Here is a 20013-nt window from a genome sequence, read left to right as displayed (position 1 = left end):
ATATTTAGCTCAGGATTCCTTTGCAAAGCAATTCCACCCCTGAAAGCCTTGAACTCAATTATGTATTAATAAGTTTTAAAGCATTTATAGCAAGTCGATTTACTTTTGGCAAGGAACTGCGATTTAGGACAATTAGGCAGGAAATCAAAGCATCTGCAGCAAGATATGCCTCTTTTTTCCAAGAGTATCCATGGGGGAAATTTCTTGATTTTAATCGAGGTTGATTAGATATTATCATAAGCTAAATACCATAATAGATTAATTCCGGAAAAGTAAAGAATGAATTATATGAGAAAGTATTTCGTTATTATAATTACGAACGTTTTTTGAACCTAATGTTTTAGTAGTGGCTGAATAGTGTGTGTATTTTTGAATTAAAAAAGTGATTATAAGCAAAATGGGGTTGTTTTATCTCTCTCGATATTATATATTTTTTTATGAAAACTATTTTTCATTGTTTTATGTTTCAAATGAATACAAATGAGATTGTATGCTATAATTAAGGAGGAGAGTTGTAACCTGGAATGTTTATTTATGATTTTTATTTTCTTATTCCCTCATTTTATTTTTTATGTTATGTAGGTTTGATATATATTTTTGTGAAATAAAGCCCATAATAATAAAAAAACCTTCAAAAGAGGTTCAAGCTAATATATATACGGGTATATATATATATTCTTTTTACATAAAGCATTAATATCAACATATAGTAAATATCTGTACTGAATAAATCCCTGCAGACTACATAAATTTAAAATAAAATTTGTGAAATATTGTACAGGATATTTTTTCTTGTACCTAAAAAGTTTGAAGTATATTTTTAGAGACGTATGCATAGATTTTTATTTTTGCTGCCTATTACTATTTAAACATAGATTTCATAAAACACTATATGGGTTATTCAATAAATTAAAAAAACTTGAATTCTGGCCAGTCAACATCAAAATAAGCTAAAATGATTTTTTTAAAGATATAGTACGGATTACATTTTTATTTTTCAACAAATTAATGTCAATTTCTTTAATTAAACTGTTCTTATTACTGGGTGAGCTGCAAATTGTACTTTCATCAGCAATAAATTGATAAATTTCATATGAAAGTACAGGGTGAAGACTCAAAAATCTCCAAGCAAAAAGGAAAATAGTGTGCGATCTCCTCCGTGCACAAGTCGATCTCCGACAAGAAAATCTTCACAGAGGACGCTGTTCTGAAGAGGGAAATGACAGTTTCTTCCCTAAATCATGAGATCAGGTTGAGGGATCATTCCAAACATCCATCTAAGGTCATTGTCCTCAGTGACATGGCATTCGACAGCAGCAAGATGGCTCCGTACTTCTTCAAGACTAACGAGAAAGTCAACACGGAAGTCTACTACAAGGTTATCAGCTACCATTTCTTGCCATGGTTGAAAAACATTTTACCCATAGACTACTATGTGTTTTACCCAAGATGGCACCCCGGCACACACATCCACGAATGTTAAGCATTTATGCAGAGAAAACATGGCTGCCTTCTTGCCGGCAGACTTTTGACTTTGGTCCTCACCCGATGGGTACCCCCTGGACTTTGCTGTTTGATGCGTTTTGGAGGGCAGCACAAACAAGCCTTCTCAGCCGCATTCGATGCCCTGAAGACGGTGATCATGGAAGAGTGGAACAACTTCTTGTATGACTTCATCAAGGCCAATTGTGCTTCTGTTCGTCACTCTTTTGAAGGAATTAGTCAGAGGGAACATTTTGAAAAAAAGTATAGAAAATTGTTGAAGTACCAACTTTTACTTCTAAAGTTACACATAGGAAATATTTCTAATCGAATAAAGGTTCTAAACTATAAATAAAGTTCTTGGATATCTAAATTATCCTTCAAATTTGAATAAAAAGCCTATAATGGACTCAAATATGTCTACGAAATATTAGGCTATACATATAAAGTAAAAATAAAAATATTTTTCACTTAGTTTTTGTTCAAAATTATTTTGATATTGACTCACTATATATCAAAAAATGAATGATTAGCATAACGTGACCTTGAATAACCTGGACTCAAGACTGGAATTGAGCTCAAATCAAAGACTCCAGGTTATTATTCTTTAATGAATTTGATAAACATCATTCCAATCTTTTCACTGGATATAAATAAGAATATGTAATTTCATCGAAAATGTACATCCACTTATAGCCCCGTGGGCCGGGATATAAACAGGGGTTTCAATAAATGATGTCCATGATGATATTATATGAGTTGGCAGTGGGTCAGGATATTGAACTGCAGCTATAGTAAATGCCGTTTCTGATGATATTATTAGATGAGTTGACGGTGGGTTCCAAACCGTTTGTTAATAATGTTGGCACGCAACCCAATCCATGTGCTGAGATATCAATTTGAGTTACATTGGATGGTGTCCCTGATTGTAGTACATGAATTGACGAAGGATGCTTACTTTTAATCATGCCCTGCGGACATGCTGCATAACCCATGAGCCGAGCATCAATTATTATCTCTGGAATGGGTCTCGGAAGATAATCTTTTTTTTAATTAAAAATTTGATAAAAAAGAATCAGCAGTATTTACATAATATTTAAATTAAAGGATAAAACAATAATTTTTCGGAGATCCAGAATAGCTTTTAAGTTTCTTAAAATTGTGCATAACCCGGTGCAAGAACTGACAAGGGAGTGGTAGTAGTGTAATATGTCCGCAGCAGAGTTATATGAAGACTAATACACCCTTGGAATCCGAACGGAGAAGGCAGAATATCGGGCTGCGGCTGCAATCTGAATAGTTATCATTTTTTGTTTCTGATAGGCTCAACTACTACCAAATTCTCTGCAATCATACGTTTACATCTTGATAAGGCAAACTCCATAGTTTTTGTTTTTGTAAGAGCACTTTGGACTTTTATGGAGAGACCAAATAAAATTTAAGGCGTTATAAATTTTTCTGCAATTCTGGCTATTTTCAAAATCTACTCACAAATTCATGCATAACTGTGTTGAACATTTTGCCAAAGTCCTTATAGGGAGTATTTAAAAAAACGAGGATATTTCAAATTGACCGGTAAATCGTTTTCCATCCCTGATTTTAATATGGAACTCTTAATCCTCTTCTTCCATGTTTTAGGTAAATTCAAAATATTTAAATATCTACCGTAGATTTTATCCTCCTGTTCTTCAAAGTTGGAGGGAAAATTCATTTTCAAGTGCCACAGAATTGTCCACTATTGACAAAGGAATTATGTTTAAGATCACAAAACGTAATTATAATCTTAGATAGTGCTGTCAATTCCAACTTTTTGGGTCTATAATGTTTAAAAAAAACTTGTTACTTCAATTCTGACGCACAATGTTAATAGTTGAAGAGGATAAAATAACTGGTGCACATTTCCAACTGATCCCATTGAAATGCTGCCTAAGAGTGAGAAAATTCATCCATTTTTTCATTAATGAAATCAGTTTCTAGCATTAACCGATTGTAGACAGGATGGGACAAAAAAGATGATCGCCACTCAGACTCCAAGTTTCTTGAAATGTCAATTAGAATATTTCCATAAATTTTCTGAAAAATTCTAGAGAGCAAACCCAACCCTCCTCCTAAACGAATTTTGGGTCTTTTTAAGGAATCTATGTAACTTCGATGAAAAAGTTTATTGAGCCAGTAATTTTTTTCATCAATGATCTTCTCGGCTAACTGTGGAATTTACGTTGTCTTATAAAGAGTCGCAGGAACAATTTAGTAAGTAAACAGGTCAATTCTTTTTTGAAGATTAAATTTATTCTATTTGTGAATCGAAAAAATAATAAAAAAAATTTAAATCAGTTTGTATACAAGCCTCCTTTACTTTCCCACTTAATTCTTAAAATATTAACACTCTTTTTGATAGAGCAATTAGCTATTTTAAGTCTTTCAAAGAAATCCCCTTTACCCAGAGGCAGAATTAAAAATTCAATCCTCCTTTTTAATTTTTTTTTCTGACTTTGCCTCCAATATCAAAGTGATATCGTCAGCATACATAGCAATAATATGTTTTGACGTTCCAAAATCAACTTCAAAAACCTCCAAACTTCTTTCTTATGGTATCCCCAAGATCTTTAATCCCTGCACCAAAAAGTAGCGGAGCTGAAGGAAAACCCTGTTGACAACTTTTCTTTAAATTATTAAATCCCATTCCAAATCACCTAATGTAATAGTTGACGTACCACTGAATAGAAGAGCTTTAATTGGATTGAAAATCTTTCGAGAATGAGTTTACTTATTCCTTTCAAAATACATCCATATAAAATGCTGTCAGTGACCTTGCAGAAGTCAATTGGAATTATTTCACCAAAGCTACAATTATTTTGTACACTATCAATTCCAGTTTGAATTTTTCTTGATATGTCGAAAATCCTCCTCCCCTTGAGGAATTCTTTCTGTTCCAGACCAAGCTTATAATTTGACATTGGTTCCATTTTTTCTACAAGAATACCAGAGAAAATTTTATAACTTTCATTAAAAACAATAATTGTTCTCCAGTTATTGACATCCGTAGGCGAATCTTTCTTGGAAATCAAGGCTATACCACCTTTCGTCAACAACTTTGAAAGATGTTCATATATTTCCATGGACTTTCCTATCTCAACCAGATAAGGAACAACAAATGCACGGAGCGAAAATTTTGCTGTTAATACAATCAAGCCCCGAAGCTTTCCCATCTTTAAAGTTATTTCTGATAAAAAAAAGTTCTAAGTTTTTTTAGTAAAAATTGCATGCTTACCTCATTTTGGACGAGGAAAATTAACTCTCTCACCACCAACAGTATTTTAGAAGTGCAACTGAAAAAGATTCAATATCTCCCGAGAGTCTAAAATATAATACTGCTATCATTGATAATTCCCTTGTTATTTCTAGGAAAGAGGTTTTTTTAATCTTTTACAAGTGTAATCTTTCGTGTAGATGTTTGCTTTAAATTCTAATATAGCAATTTCTGAGAATCGAAATAAGTCGTACAAATAAGGCACCTCTTCCAAGTATTTCCTCAATACCTTTATGAAACGACATTTCTCTCTTTCTTTCTTTACAAACTAAATCTAAGGTAGTAGATTTAACTGTATGAAAAAGAAGATGAGGAATTTGTTTGAAAATTAAATGAAGGGTTAAATTGATATATAAAACGTGTTTGAAGTTTAATGATCCATTTGGGGAACTGAAAGCGTTTTTTAGATTTATGAAATTGGAAAATAAATTAAATAAGCTTATGATCTGAATTAAGACGAGGCTGGTAAAAAGTGTTTTTAGTTTTGGAAAAGATAGAGGAAAAGGCAAGTGTTATATCAATGTAGGAAGTCTTCTGGCTCAAAATTATAATTATGTAATTCAAACTCAGTTCTATTATAAGTTTAGATACAAAATTTTGATTGGGTTTCCGACGATTCTTATTTTATGAGTCAACATTTAAATCTCCTATGATCTTTAGAGGATAAAGCATTTATAGTAGATTGGAACAAGGTAAGAAATTTCATATTAGGCCCATATAAGTTTATTACATAGAAACCCCCACTTTTTGTTGGAATTTTTTTTATGCCTATCACCAACCCTTGATAATTCTTTAATATATTTAGATTTTGAATTAGAGAAAGTATTCCTCAATCCATACTAGAGCCTGTGAAAAATTAATGATAATTATATGGAATAAAAATGCGGCATTTCAACCTACAGGATTTTGAGGTAGGAGCCTTAACATCTTGAAGGCATATAATTTCAGGTTTTTCACGCACTACCCTTTTCATTAAAGCGTTACAAGAAATTTGATTTTTCCTCCCCTTGTGTTCCATAAATTAATTTAAGGAATTTCCAAATTGATTTCCTAACACCTAGAGATCGGTTGAATTTAAAAATCTTATCTTCAATTTTGGTTTGCCTTTTAAACAACATCAATATGATAAACTATTAAAATAAGTTAAACTAAATCCTTTGGATTATATTAGGCACATAATTATTTTGCAGGGAGGAGCTTGAACTTGGACAAGCTCTTTTTGAGACAAAGCCTGAACTTGTCCGTGGTAACAGAATAACATCAGGATTTACAAGAGGTTTTGTAGGTTTATGTAGTCGTATTGCATCTCTTGTATCACCTTCTCCTTTACCAATAGCATTCAAATGAATGTTGCCACATACTGAAGTCTCCACAATAATATCTTTAACCTGATTTTTTTCCAATGGAGTTTAGATTAACTTCATTCCACAATTCAATATTCGTATAACCCCTTCAACCGGGATCGTTTCTTCTGTCCTTCTAATTAAATTCGGGATAGGCGTCATATTGGGTATTAGTTTTCTCTGTATTGTCTTCACAAGTGGCCCTTTCAGAGGTACTTAAATCATTTTTATAATTTATTTAATTAGGGTTGACCCCTTCTTCCACCGTTAATAAATCCATGGTTGCACTTCCAAATTATCTTCTTTTCATCCTTTGCTTCTGAGCTCCTCTGAACTTCCACTCCTCCAAATTTAATCTCCGTTACCTTTTTACATACCATATCCCACCAATATGTATAGGTTCTATATCAAAGATGCTTCCAGGGGCCTTAGTGGACCTATTTTTGCAATTGTTTGCTTCAGTACCCCCTTAGACCATCGGACGATGAAGCATCAAAGGATTCTTCTGACTCATCTCCTTCTATACAATATTCGAGGGTGGTGAAACAAGGAAAGGGTAAAAGTGTCAATGAGGGAAAGTTTATTGACTGGGGTAAAATATTTAAATGGGAATCATTTTTGTTATTTTATTTGAAGACAGTAATGGAAAACGCTTTAGTACATAATATATGCCTTAGAAATTTAGGATTCCAAATCAAAGTGTCACACATAATCCAAAAGAATAATAGTTGATGAGTAGCTTGATTCTGTTTTCAAGACCTTCATATTAAGAAATACAAATAGTCAGTGAGTGCATGGATGACTGAATTATACATGCTTCTACAGTTTTACATGGTTTGTAAAAGAAAATACATCCTTCTGAAATCTGTAAATAGGCGGTAAATTTACGATAATCCAAAGTTCTTCAAATTAATCTTAGTATTTGTTCCATACAGGTAGCCTTTATGTACTTTAGGGGATTCGTATGTTATAGTTTCACTGTGTTCAATGACCATAGTGGAAGGGTTCCGCATTAAGCTTCTTATTAACGGATATAATCAAGAAATAAGCTGCATATATTCATTTATGGACTCTCATGAAACATATAGGCATTCAGGGAAACCCTGGTAGAACCTTTTGGTCTGAGTTCATTGGAATAGCCAATGTTCCACCTTCTAAATATTCAAATCTTCTGAGATTTTCGAAAAATGCCAAACTTTATTCCTTGATCGGGGAACCGGTAAGGCAAATCCTGGTATTAAGGCATATCTCTACCTATTGACGCAAAACTGATATTGACGCAAAACTGATAAGGAATTAACTTAAAATTAATAAAGTAATTTGCTGTTGGTCACCCTAGTATTCCGTTGACTAAATTTCATTTTTATTTTGTATCTTTTTATGTAATGTATTTCTTATTCATTTTCCAATCGAAGCGAAACCCCTATAGATCCTTCTTAGCTAAGACTCTTACATTATCAAGCAATTATAACTCCTGTTTTATCATAGTAAAAACATAGGTTATAATTAGTCACATTGGAAGAGTTTAAATTTTAACTTGATTTTGAATTTAAATAAATAAGACAACAAATATATGAAATATAAATAGTTTTGTATTTCACTCTAAACAACTCTCGTACTTTTAATCTATATATTATATACATGTATTATTCTTTAATAAATAACTTTGATTATTAAAAAATGGAAAGTTATATAAGAGACAGTTCTTATTTTAAGCATCCTATAATGGTTTCCATCGATATTTTTATTTCAATTATTTATCTTTAAAACAGTTTAATAAAAGTATTAAAATAATACCTATTGGAAAAAAGTTAACTTTTTTAATAAGGCATGAATTGTACTACAACTAGTAGAAAGGATATTGAAGAAGAAAAAATATATTTATACAAAGTGGGGTCAAAATTTCCTTAATTTCTAACGATGTTGGTAACAGCAGATACCGCCAAAATACTGGTATATATTAGATTTAATATTTGTATTTTACGACGAATTATCGTCCATTTCCATATACAAACCTTTCTTTTTACCCCTTTAAAGGCAATGCAAATTGTTCTTAAATTAGCAAAAAATGTATCGTCACACTAAAAGAATAAAAATTTGATATATTTAATTTGAAAATCCATATTGGGGCCAATATAAGTATCTTAAATCAAATAACGACTCTAAACTTTAATTAAAATGATAAGTTATCTTAAATTATCAGACAAATTTGAATAAAAAGCCTATATTTGATTCAAAAGGGAGTTGTCTAGGAAATGTTTGTACATATGAATAGTTAATTGATTATTTGTTTAAATAAAATAAAAATCAAATATTTAATTTTTGTAGAAAAATTTTACATTTGTCCTATTAAAAATCAAAAATTCCTTCTTTTTTTGGGGAGGGGGGGGGGAAACCCTCCAGCCCACACCATGCGGACGCCCCTGATGAACTATGGATTTTCTTATTTTTCGTTCAATATTTTCTTTATGTTAACGCTCCACATATATTATAGATTATCAATTTTTGTATGAGAGTACCTTCCATTCTTAAATAGATTAAAAATGAAAGAGTTGTTCATTCTCTGAGGGGAAAAAAATTGTAAGAAATCCTTTATTAACGTTTACTTTTCGAAGAATGGGCTGATTTCATAGCATACATAATCTATATATTCCCATATTTAAAGTTAATCTTAGATTTGTGAATATATTTCAAGTACGTCCTCAAAAAAAAAAAAAAAAAAAAAAACCTTGAGAAAAATCAAGAAAATCAGAAATTCCTTTTATATATTTTTTCAGCATTAATACTAAAAACAACTCAATATTGTACAAATATTTAGGTAAATTATAGGTTTTACATTCAAATTTATTGGATGGATTAATATACTATCGAATATTAGATAGTACATAATAACATTTTTTATATATATAGTTTATATCAAATAGATTTAAGTTTCTTCAATATTGTGTCAAATATTAGAACCATACTATCAAATAATGAGAATATAACTTGGATTGAATAATATTTTTAAAAATTAGACATTAATTTTCTGAATCATTTCTTCCATCATTGATGTTTGTTTTTTTTTGCTGAGAGAGGAAGTTTTTTGAATATCTTTTTAAATGGTCACGTTTTAAAAAAATATTTGAACATACGTAAGAAAAAAAAGGATCAAGAATACAATTTATTTCGAAAAAAGATAATATATTCAAATTTGTAAAATTTAAATAGGTATTTAAACAATTAAAATAATTTTTTTTAAATATTTAAGTTTTAATTATCATAGCCAGATTCAAAAAATTTGAAACTATTAAATGAACTTTTTGGCGGGAATTCCGAGTAGGGGGATAATCTGTGAACAGTGGTTCTAACCCTATGTAGAATTCTCCACCGTGAATGGTGGAGTTGCCAACTGGGGAAGGGCATGTGAGACAGAAGAACTATTACTTCATAATATAACCAATTTTAAATTCAACCAATTTTACCAAATTATAACCATTTACAAACTGTTATGATAACAAAAACAACCAATATATATAAGGTATTGTAAGCCATGTGACAACATTGTTGGGTTAGAAATGTCAACAATAGCTCCCTTAAACTAATTCCTGTCGCGTAACAGGTGGGTTACAGAGCTACCATTATGAAGTAATTACTCATACGTGCATCTATTCTGTTGGTAATTAAATTTAGTCTATGTGTGTTGTGATTATATTCTATGTTAAGGGCTAAGATTTGTGAATGTGTGGGAAAAACGCAACAAGTTCGAGACTAGGAGGAGAAAAGTTAAATAAGTTAGAGAAAAATTTATTTTATTTTTATCTTACTTTATTTTCTTTTTTATAATACTTAATTTGTATCTATAACATTGGAAATAAGATTGTATAACGATGTAATAACATATTTTTAATACAATTTAGGGTCAAATATAGAATAAAATAAAGCAATTGAGTGGTAAAAGTCCTTTTATTTGTTCACTATATCCCTTAATATAATTGAAGGAAGGTGCTCTAAGGTTATAAAACTGGATTGTTTAGGACCCCAAAATGGACAACATCAAAATTGTGATGACGTTACTTAGTATCTATAAAGTATGGAGTGATATTTTTTGGTATTTTCGGCTCCCCCTTCATCCATGTTCGTAATTGGCAAAAAGAATCCCTCCCTCCTACCTGCCTACGTACCTTGTAACAGGGCTATGGAGTCGGTACATAAAATGCCCGACTCCACCTTCAGTATTATAAATGTCAACGACTTCGACTCCGCGACTCCAACTCAGATCCCAACCCACAATTTCTTAATAATATATTTTATAGGCTATATAAGTACTATTGAGACATTTGAGTCTAGAAAATATAAATTTAGATTCAATTTATAGCTATAGGTAGTTATTAGTTATATGTTGTAAATAATTGTGGCAGGTATCAATAAAATATTTGTAATATATCATATTCAAGAAGATGAACAAGAAATGAGTTTGATCAGAGTCTATCTATTGTCTATACATTCATAAGTTTCTGAACATAATTTATGCACTCGTAACCGAGGAACATTAACTTCTCACTGGTCAGTTATACTTTGCTCTGATGACGTTGACTATTCACAAGACTAAGCAATAAACTAGCATGGATAGTGGCTATGCTCTACCCAACATAATAATTTGACTTACAAGGATTTCGAAGATGTTTGAGAATTGTTATTGTATAGACTATAGAGCACGTTTGAAACTTGTGAAGGAATCTTAAAAAAGAGTCAACTTACAAGGTTCATAAATGAATATTACTTAATACCTTTAATTTATAACGATTTAGAAGAAGAAAAAAACGAACACTCAAAGTAAGCTTAAGATTATAAATAAGTTTTTTTTTACAAAAATTATAATAATATTTGTAATCGGAGTCTGTACAACTTTTCATACTCCTAAATCTAATAAAAAGGCACCGATTCTGACTTCCCAGCCTTACTTTGTACATTGCCAATATCATTTTTCACGCCAAGATCCCTTAATGGCGGTACGTTATATAATGCAACCCAGATATCATTACTATATAAAGGTTCTTAGAGCAATGTTTCATACAATCGATGACGTGCCTTGAATTTATGTATTATATTATGCGAACGTTTGAGTGTGTGTGTCCAAGGATCACCCCCAAACAAAAATAGATTTTGCTAAAAAATTTTATTTGCCTTCTTAAGGCTCCAGAGACATTTTTGATAAAAAAATTAATGGATGCCTTAACATAACCTTTTTCTGAAAACCAAGGATATGACTCACAAACGACTACTTCATTTAGAACAAAAAATAAAGACTTAAGAATTATTCTCACTGTATGTTGGTATGTACTTTTTGCACACTTTAAAAAAAATGAGATTATAAGGTTTAGGGAAGAAGAAAAAATAAGTCAAAGGATTTTAACCACAACATGACAGTTGAGCAAACAACAGTTCAACAGTCGACACTTGAATATTTCTTCTTCTCTTGGCCTTATAACCTTCTTTTTTTTTTAAATGTACAAAGAACTTGTTGTAAAATAATTCTAAAAATTTAACGGTCTTTATTTTGTTGCGTTTTATATAAAGTAGTAGAAGAGTTCCGAAGTAATTTTAATATGCCAAGCAACGGTAGATAAACCTATTCTAGTAATATTTAACTTTTAATATCAGGTGTCAAACATCAATCCTCTCAAAAAAAGCAGTCATATTTTAACAAGACAACAAAGACCATAAATCCTTATTTTTCATTAAAAATAATTGGCAAAGATTATATAGAATAATAAGGAACTCTAAAAATGCAATATAAATTTCAGCCAACATTTCAAATAGAACTATATATTTTAATGTAATGTTTGTGATGTATAGGCTAAGCTTGTTTATCAATGAGAGTTTAAAATTGTGTCAGACAAAAACATGAAAAAAAAAATAATAATGAAAAGTGACGAAAAAATGATACTATTCTTTTAAGCTGATGTATTTGTTAAGAAAACACTATACTTTATTGACAAATTAAAATAATCCTGTCATATAACAAAGAGGGATCTTGTCGGCTTTATTTTTGCTTCTGTATGCCTGGTTTTAGAAGAGAAAAGAAAATCAATAATGAAGGTACCAAGCTCCATTCACTTTCTTTTATTATCTCTAAAATAGACTGTATATTTAAGATCAAAGTGATTTGGAAAAGTAAACATGTTTTGACAGATTTTGTATGGTAAATTAAAAAAAAAGTAATAAAAAAATTAAATCTTGTAAGAAATAATCTCTAATCTTATTTCATAATAAGATAACTGGTGTGTTGACGACAAGCTACCAGTATTACATGAAAACTGAAATCTCCCCATAAACTTTGTTTTATTTATCTTTAAAAATGTAAATAAAAGTGTTGACAAATAGTTTTTTCTTATAAAACAACTTATATATATACATACATACATCAGCTTAAAATATTTGTGTCTTTGTTAAACATTGTCACTTTTTCTTCTTTCTTTGTTTGCATTTCTTTATAATCTTTTCAATTAGTTGTTGAAAAAAATTGCAAATTTTAATAGTAAAGTTTTTTTTTTTCTACATCGAGTGCAAAATTATTTGTCATTGCTTAATAACAAGGACATAGGAAGACTATGCAAAAAGAACTTTTAAACATTTTTATGGAAAACAATTTCTTATTTTTTATGAAATTTTATCCATACACAAAAAAGATAATTAATTTTTATTCATAAAAACTTTGATGCAAAAATTTCAAGAAATTATTTATATAACAAATCATCTATGTGATACTATAATTTGTTATTTTTGTTGACATATTTTAATTATATATAAATACAATGAAAATTAATTATTCACTCATTGTTCCAAATTATTTTTTATGTTGTTATGTCAACTCATAAAAATACATCTATTATGTCATAATGAAGCAACAAGTTCGATTATAGCACGGAACATTTAGCTGTCAATACATTTTACACGCTTGATGGAAAACTACTATTGACAGATCGGGTTCTCATTTAAAAAAAGAAGTACAATGAGCAAAGAAGTGTAGCTAAGAAAAAGATGTACCGCTTAAAGGACTTCAAATGACGCAATTTCATGCATTCACATAGGTATAGTATAAAAAAACGGCATACTGTCTAAATCAAATTGACTGCGATTAACGATTGGATATTTTATAAACCAAATAGCTCCACAAACCGTTGTAAGTGTGTAGAAGCTTTATTTCTCATTCTGATGTAGTTATTCCTATTTTTTTTCTAGTTGAGAGAAGATAAAAAGCTGTGCCTTGATCTATTGAGATGAAATAATCTAATCAGCTTAATTTCCTCTAAAGATAACTGATGTGTTGATGACAAGCTACTAGAGTTACAAAAGAACTGATGTAGATTGAAAAAAAAAAAACACCATATGTATTATTTTATTTATGCTTCAAATGATAAAAATTATACATATGAATATTCGGTGCCTTGATTAAATAATGGTCTTAGAGTCCTTGAAAACAAAAATTATGAAGGATTTCTCGTATGATTCCTTATTTTTTTTAATTGTTCATGCCGTTTTGTCTTGTGTTTTGAATAATTAGATTGAAACACTTAGTTCTTACCATAGACCTCTCTTTTTTTCTCAAACTTTGCCTATTTACCCTAAGTAAACAAATATAATATTTTTTTTACAGAACTTATGAATAGTTATAATCACTTAATAGTAAATATGCATAGAAATAAGCTATGATTCTGCTCTCTCACAAACTGAAAATTAATTAATATTAAAATTTAATTATTAAAAAAAATAATTTAAATATATTTATACTTATGTATCTATGTACTCACACATATATATATTTAATAACTTAATTAGAGTGAAAATTTTATGTTATGCTATAGTTAGACATGGAAGTAATTTTTTTTTATTAATTGATGAGATTAAATATTTGGCACACTTTTAGTATTTTTTTATTGTCGCACAAAAAAATTGGGTGAAATTAAAAAGGATCGTAGCAAAATTTGTATCCTTATATATATATAAACGAGGGTGGTCTGAAAAGTTTCTGACATCAACATGAAGATGGCGGGATTCATAAATAAAAGTTAGTCACATCTATCTAGCATCTGTTGATAGTTACTCACCAAATTTTAACCTATTTTGAACGCCCAGTATCGACTTGTCATTAGATATTTGTTTCTGATATATAATTGTTATTCTAATCGTTTTAATGATATTCCTCACATTTTTTTTAGTTTTTTAATTGTATCTTGAATTTTTTTATGAGACTGATTATAAGAGATCATGTTTAGTTGTTTTCTGATTTGATCTGTGCTAGTCTGTAATCCCCAACAGAATTGAAAAGGTCGATTCGTAAAGCCAAGTTAACGGAGAAAGAAGTAATAATGGAGCGGAAGGTTCTGCAATTATAAGGAAGTGTATAATTTTAACAAATCTTTTATCTTTGGCAAAACCTCCGAACTCTGAGAATATTAGAATAAAAATGATAAATATCAACTGACTTATTAATTATAAATATATAACTCAAAATGGAACGATAAAAATTGCTATGTATTTATTGTTGAAGACACAAGTAATTGTGTTAGTATCTAAAGGTACAGATGAGCCATGATTCACGTTTATACAATACTTGTTTGATCCCCTCTTCCCCATATACTTTATCGTAAGTATAAGTCTTGAAATAAATATAAAGCTAAACTTTATAAATGAATGTTATTTTGGAAAGATAAAGATTACAAATGTTTTTTTTCTTTCTTTCAATGAAACTTTAAATGTACACACTAAAAAATTATGCTATTTAGCAAGGAAATATGTGTGGCAATAGCATAAACGCAAGTTGGGAAACTTTGTCTCAATATTGCGACAGTATAATAAACGTATCCATTGATATGAGTACTATAATTTATATTTTTTCAAAAAAGTAATAAAGGTGGTAGGAGCCGTGGTTTTTAAGGTTAACTGAACCACATAAAAATGGGTTATTTGGTAACACTGAACATAAAAGATACTGAGACTTCATGACGTGGAAATTATTTAAAAAAAAGAGTGTATAATAGTGCTAATACTCGGTCTAACACCAATTTTTTTTTTCGGTTCGATCTTACGTGATTTTTCTATACCAATTTTGACAGATTTTTCGGTACAGACCACGGTCTCAGACCGTGGACCGATTTTTTTCTGTCTCACTTTGTAGACTGATTTTGATTCACTCTAACTTTATGGGCCGATTTATTTTTGGTATCAATTTATGGACCGATTTTTTTCGGTCTAATATATTATGAGAGACCATTTTTTTTTCTAGATAAACTGTCATTCATTTTTTTCAAAAATGTCTAAAAAGTATACGATAAGTTCGAGAAAAAAAACTGTATACATATAAGAGACGGTCGGATCAAAATTAATCCAAGCTATTTCTTTACTTCGTATAACGTCATTGTACTTGAAAAAACATATGATGTCATGTTTTAAAGAATTTATCTGTAAAAACGGTCTAGACTAATTCTTTTGAGACAGAAGTAGACCGAATTTTTCCTTTGGGCCTATTTAGACCGAACTTTTCCTTTGGACTGATATAAACCAAATTTTTATATGAAACCGTCTACGATTTCCAGACCGAAACCCAACACTAGTGTATAAATATTCACGTTGTGAGAATAACAAAAAGAAGAAAGAGATTAGCTAGTTAAGAACATGCATCACCAACTGAAATTGATTATATTGATGATATCAATAATTCCATTTAAAGTTCAAATACCGCAAAATCAAATTGACTAAATTTTTATATAATAAGACCATGTAAAAATTTAAACAACTATCATTCATATTAATAACTCATTGGAACGTTTTTCTGTGGATTATTATTGTATTTGACTCTTTAAAAGTTCCTCTTTGGTTTTTCATTGAAGTAAAAAACTTAAATTGAAATTTTCTCTGTTTCATCTAAAAAATTCCAACTTTCTTTTATGTTATCGCCACACATATAGTCTGGAATTACTCCAATATGAATTCTGAATTCTACTCCTAACTATTAACTCCGGGAAAACACTCTTTGTTAGCCTAAGTTTTTCATGACAAAAAAAAAACACACGTCATGAGTTTATACATTCCCTTCTTGAGAATTAAGTTATTATTATAAATGCTTTTCCAAATATAAAACCCTGTTGATATTGCCAAACTAGAAAATACCGCTCCTGGTTTCTAGGACATATTTCATACACCTCAATATATAGCTATTCAAACATTATTTTTTTTACATGAAAAGAGTTATAACTACATACTCTCAATCCTGTAATTCTTTTCTATTTAAGCATTGCATGTTAGTAAATAATTGTTTATTTCTTTTATGAAGTAGAGTTTCTATGTACACTATTTTATTAATAACCCACTTGGGAGGGTTTACAATAAAAGGTCATATAATTAGATAAATAGTTCTAAATAGATAGAATATATCACAGTCTTATTCGTGCCAATCGGTAGCATTTAGACCAAAGTTAATAAATAAAAAGTCAGAAATTAACACGGTAATTTAAAGAATGATTTGGATGAGAGCAGCTTAATATTTACATTGGCAAAAATGTATTTGACGTCAATCCACATTTCTACTCAGAGTCTAACAAATATTTACAAGTATAACTCTGCAATAAATCCTCAGTCTACGTCTGTTATGAACAGAGGCAAACATTCAATCCAGTTTTGTATTTATCAATGATCGTTTATATGTAGTAGAAAAGGTAGTTCACTCCTCAGGAATAAAATAATTAGAAAACGAATAGTCACTTTTCAAAAACAAAACAAAAAACAAAAATAAGGGGAGCTAAAAAATGCAACACTCTACATTATTATGTTTGCAAAATCGCATTGTACAACGAGGTTTTCTTTCGGTGGCACATCTCAATGCAGTTATTAAAAAAGACAAACACTCTTTATTTAGTAAATATATAGCCTTAAAATACATTTCTGGTTATTTTGCATGAAATAGTTTTGATACAAATTTATCAAACCTATAAAAAATATGCATAATTTTGTATCAAACTGTCTTATTGAGAAAAAAAAAAAAAAAAAAAAAAAAATTAGGAAAGTTTGATGATCCGCGTAGAGCGCGTATATTTTTTTTACTTTTTAAGAAAGGAAAGATCACAATTTTGTTATATTATTTTCTCTTTTCGAGTCATAGGGTGGTAGCTTTAGTTAAACACTCAAATAATCTTTTTTTATAAGTTATAACAATATCTATCATCGATAATTTATGTAAAATAAAGATGAATGTTGTATTTTAATCTTTATTGACGAAATACAAAACTTTTGTTTTCCTTCAAACTTTGAACGGGATGTGCTACCTAAAGAAGACAGCGTAGGAAAATGAAATGATGCATAAGTTATTGTCTTACCAAATCCTAAACTTTTACAAACTAGCCGTAATCAAAATTCGAAAATAGTTGGGAAAAAAAACAAATCCTGGCCTACTGAGCATATCTACTTTTGTACAAGCAAAAATCCCATTTGGACATTTATATCGGTATTATAATGTTTCAAAAATGCAAATATTTAAAGATATGTTATAGCAAATAACTTATTATTGAAAATAATTCCATGAATTAATCAAAATATGAGATTTGCTCAAGTAATAGAAAGGAAGTGTAATTCCTTTCTGAGAGAAAAATCATATAAATAAACCTTTCAAGAATAAAAAAAATAACCTAACTCAATAATAAAATTAATTTATTATGTATTTTACAGCATGAATGATACATTTTTCAACGTGAGTGAGCGATGCGGCTCCATGGATGAAGATTACTTCAACGTATGGAGCACATGGCAATGGTGGTGCGAAGGGGTTCTCTTTACAGGGGTTGGGATCATTGGTCTCGTGGCAAATCTTGTTTCGATTGTGGTTCTTTCCACGCAAGATATGCGGAAACACACATTTAATCAGCTCCTTATTGCCCTTGCAATCTTTGATCTCCTCTTCATCCTTGTTTCGATCCCGGTTTATGCATTTCGTTTATTTACTATATTCGTGGGAAATCAGGTAAGGTTGTCTGATTTTTAAAACTGTTTGCCCACTTTTGTGACTACGTTCATACATATATTCAAGGACATGATACAAAAGAATATATATATATAATGTATATATACAAAAGTTTTTATAAATAAAGCATAGAAAAAGAAATATTTACTGTTGTGGAAATATTGTAAAGATGTTGTATGAATAATTCAGTATAGAGTTGGTACATTGTATAAAAAAATTCTATTAAATAAAGAATTTCCTTATGGTCAAGATTTAAAAATAATTCCTTCCTATTAATTATTTAAATGTATAACCTTGTATCTATTTTAAATCTACACTCAGTGATGATATACTTTTTGAATACCCTAATAAAAAGAAAGATATATTAAAATATATCCCCATAAAATTATCAACGATTGAAAAAGACCAAAGTGCAGAGGATTTATTTTTCAAATATTGTCTTCGTAAATGCACTAGTATCCCAAATATTAACACAAAGAAATTTACAAATACTTTGGACTACAAATATACACTTACTAAAACATGATTTAAGTAGAATATTTTTAGAGATTACCTACTTTTTTAAGTTTTTGACAAACTAGATAATATATAGCCAAATCATTATATAATTATTCTATGAAGAAGAAAATAGATTTTGAACTTGATTAACAAATTCAAATCCGAGTGTATATACGTAAAAATCAATTTTATTTTTTTCCTTCGATTGAAATAGTGCGTTTCTGATTGTTATTACGCCAAGAAAAATTAAAATGATCTTTATGGCCATAAATTTCTGCTTGTATAGTCTTTAAACTGTATTTTTGAAGGGAAAGAAAAAGTTACAAATTCTTCATGATTTAGTGTTATTCTTTGCCTTGAAAAAAAAAAAAAAAAAATAACGGAAAAAAGCATAAATTATAGTTGTAATGTACATATTTGCATATTTAAAAAAAATATATTTTTTGATCATTTCGGTATTTTTTTCGGAATCGATGAAAATACCCAGTAAGTACAAAAAAATAGAACCTTTTCTAACATGTCTAGTATATTCCTCACTTTTGATCACAATGATAAAAATCATAGTTTGTCTTAAAATAAAAACATACTTACAACTTCATGATAATAAAAAATTATGCCTTCTTTTTAATTTAGTTAAGATTTGTTGATTACAAAAATACTATTATCTGTTTTCAATAAACTATCAAGGTTTATTGAAAGTACATATAAAAAGTGTCTTTATGTAGGGAACAAAAGTAAAAACTTGGGGTTATAAAGATAATTTTTATATTGATCGAGGTTAAATCAATCAAAAACACAGCATCTAGGTTTTTGGATTTTTAAAAAGTGTTATAGACTAAAATTGATTTTTTTTCTTCCGAATTTGAGTATTGAGAAGTTAAAGTTTAAGTTCAATATGTAAAAAAATATATGTTTAGATAGAGCCAAAAAATAAGGAATGTATTGAGCTGGATTATTAAATACTACACTTATAATGGCCCAATTTTTTCTGTCTAGTATCAAGACATCTTTGAGGGATCAGTAAATTCGGTTTCAGCTCAACTTTATGCTTTACAGTGTACATTTCTGTAAAAAAACAAACCAAATTCAATATAGAAATGATAGCAGTGTAGCGTTATACATTTGCTTAAACTATTAGTTCTATCACTTTATGGATATGGATTTTTGCTTTTAATATGTTATTAAATCATAGAATATCCTATCTATATTTTAAATATGAACCAATCAAAGTATATATTGATTAGTTTTGAAACTATTTTCTATTTTTTTGTTTTGGTCTTAAGAAATTTTTCAGACTGATTTGGACTGATATATCGAAATTCAAATCGTAGATCTGATTTATACTACTTTGTGGGGTTCTAAGAGAATTTAAAATGATAATATGT

At 29.4% G+C, this 20013-nt stretch overlaps 1 protein-coding gene across 1 annotated transcript in view; it reads left to right on the top strand.

The window, feature by feature from the left end:
* LOC121129548 (FMRFamide receptor) overlaps nucleotides 1-20013 on the top strand; it is a 98861-nt gene that overhangs the window by 55280 nt on the left and 23568 nt on the right. The window contains exon 2 of the mRNA XM_040725267.2: nucleotides 17839-18130. Coding sequence (XP_040581201.1) covers nucleotides 17840-18130 — 291 coding nt within the window. The 5' untranslated portion in view covers nucleotide 17839. The remainder of the gene's footprint in view (nucleotides 1-17838; nucleotides 18131-20013) is intronic.

This window comes from Lepeophtheirus salmonis, chromosome 14 (genome assembly GCF_016086655.4).
Source record: "Lepeophtheirus salmonis chromosome 14, UVic_Lsal_1.4, whole genome shotgun sequence".
In the NCBI taxonomy this organism is placed as follows: domain Eukaryota; kingdom Metazoa; phylum Arthropoda; class Copepoda; order Siphonostomatoida; family Caligidae; genus Lepeophtheirus; species Lepeophtheirus salmonis.
The sequence above is the reverse complement of the archived record's forward strand: the minus strand, read 5'-3'. Positions and strand labels throughout refer to the sequence as shown.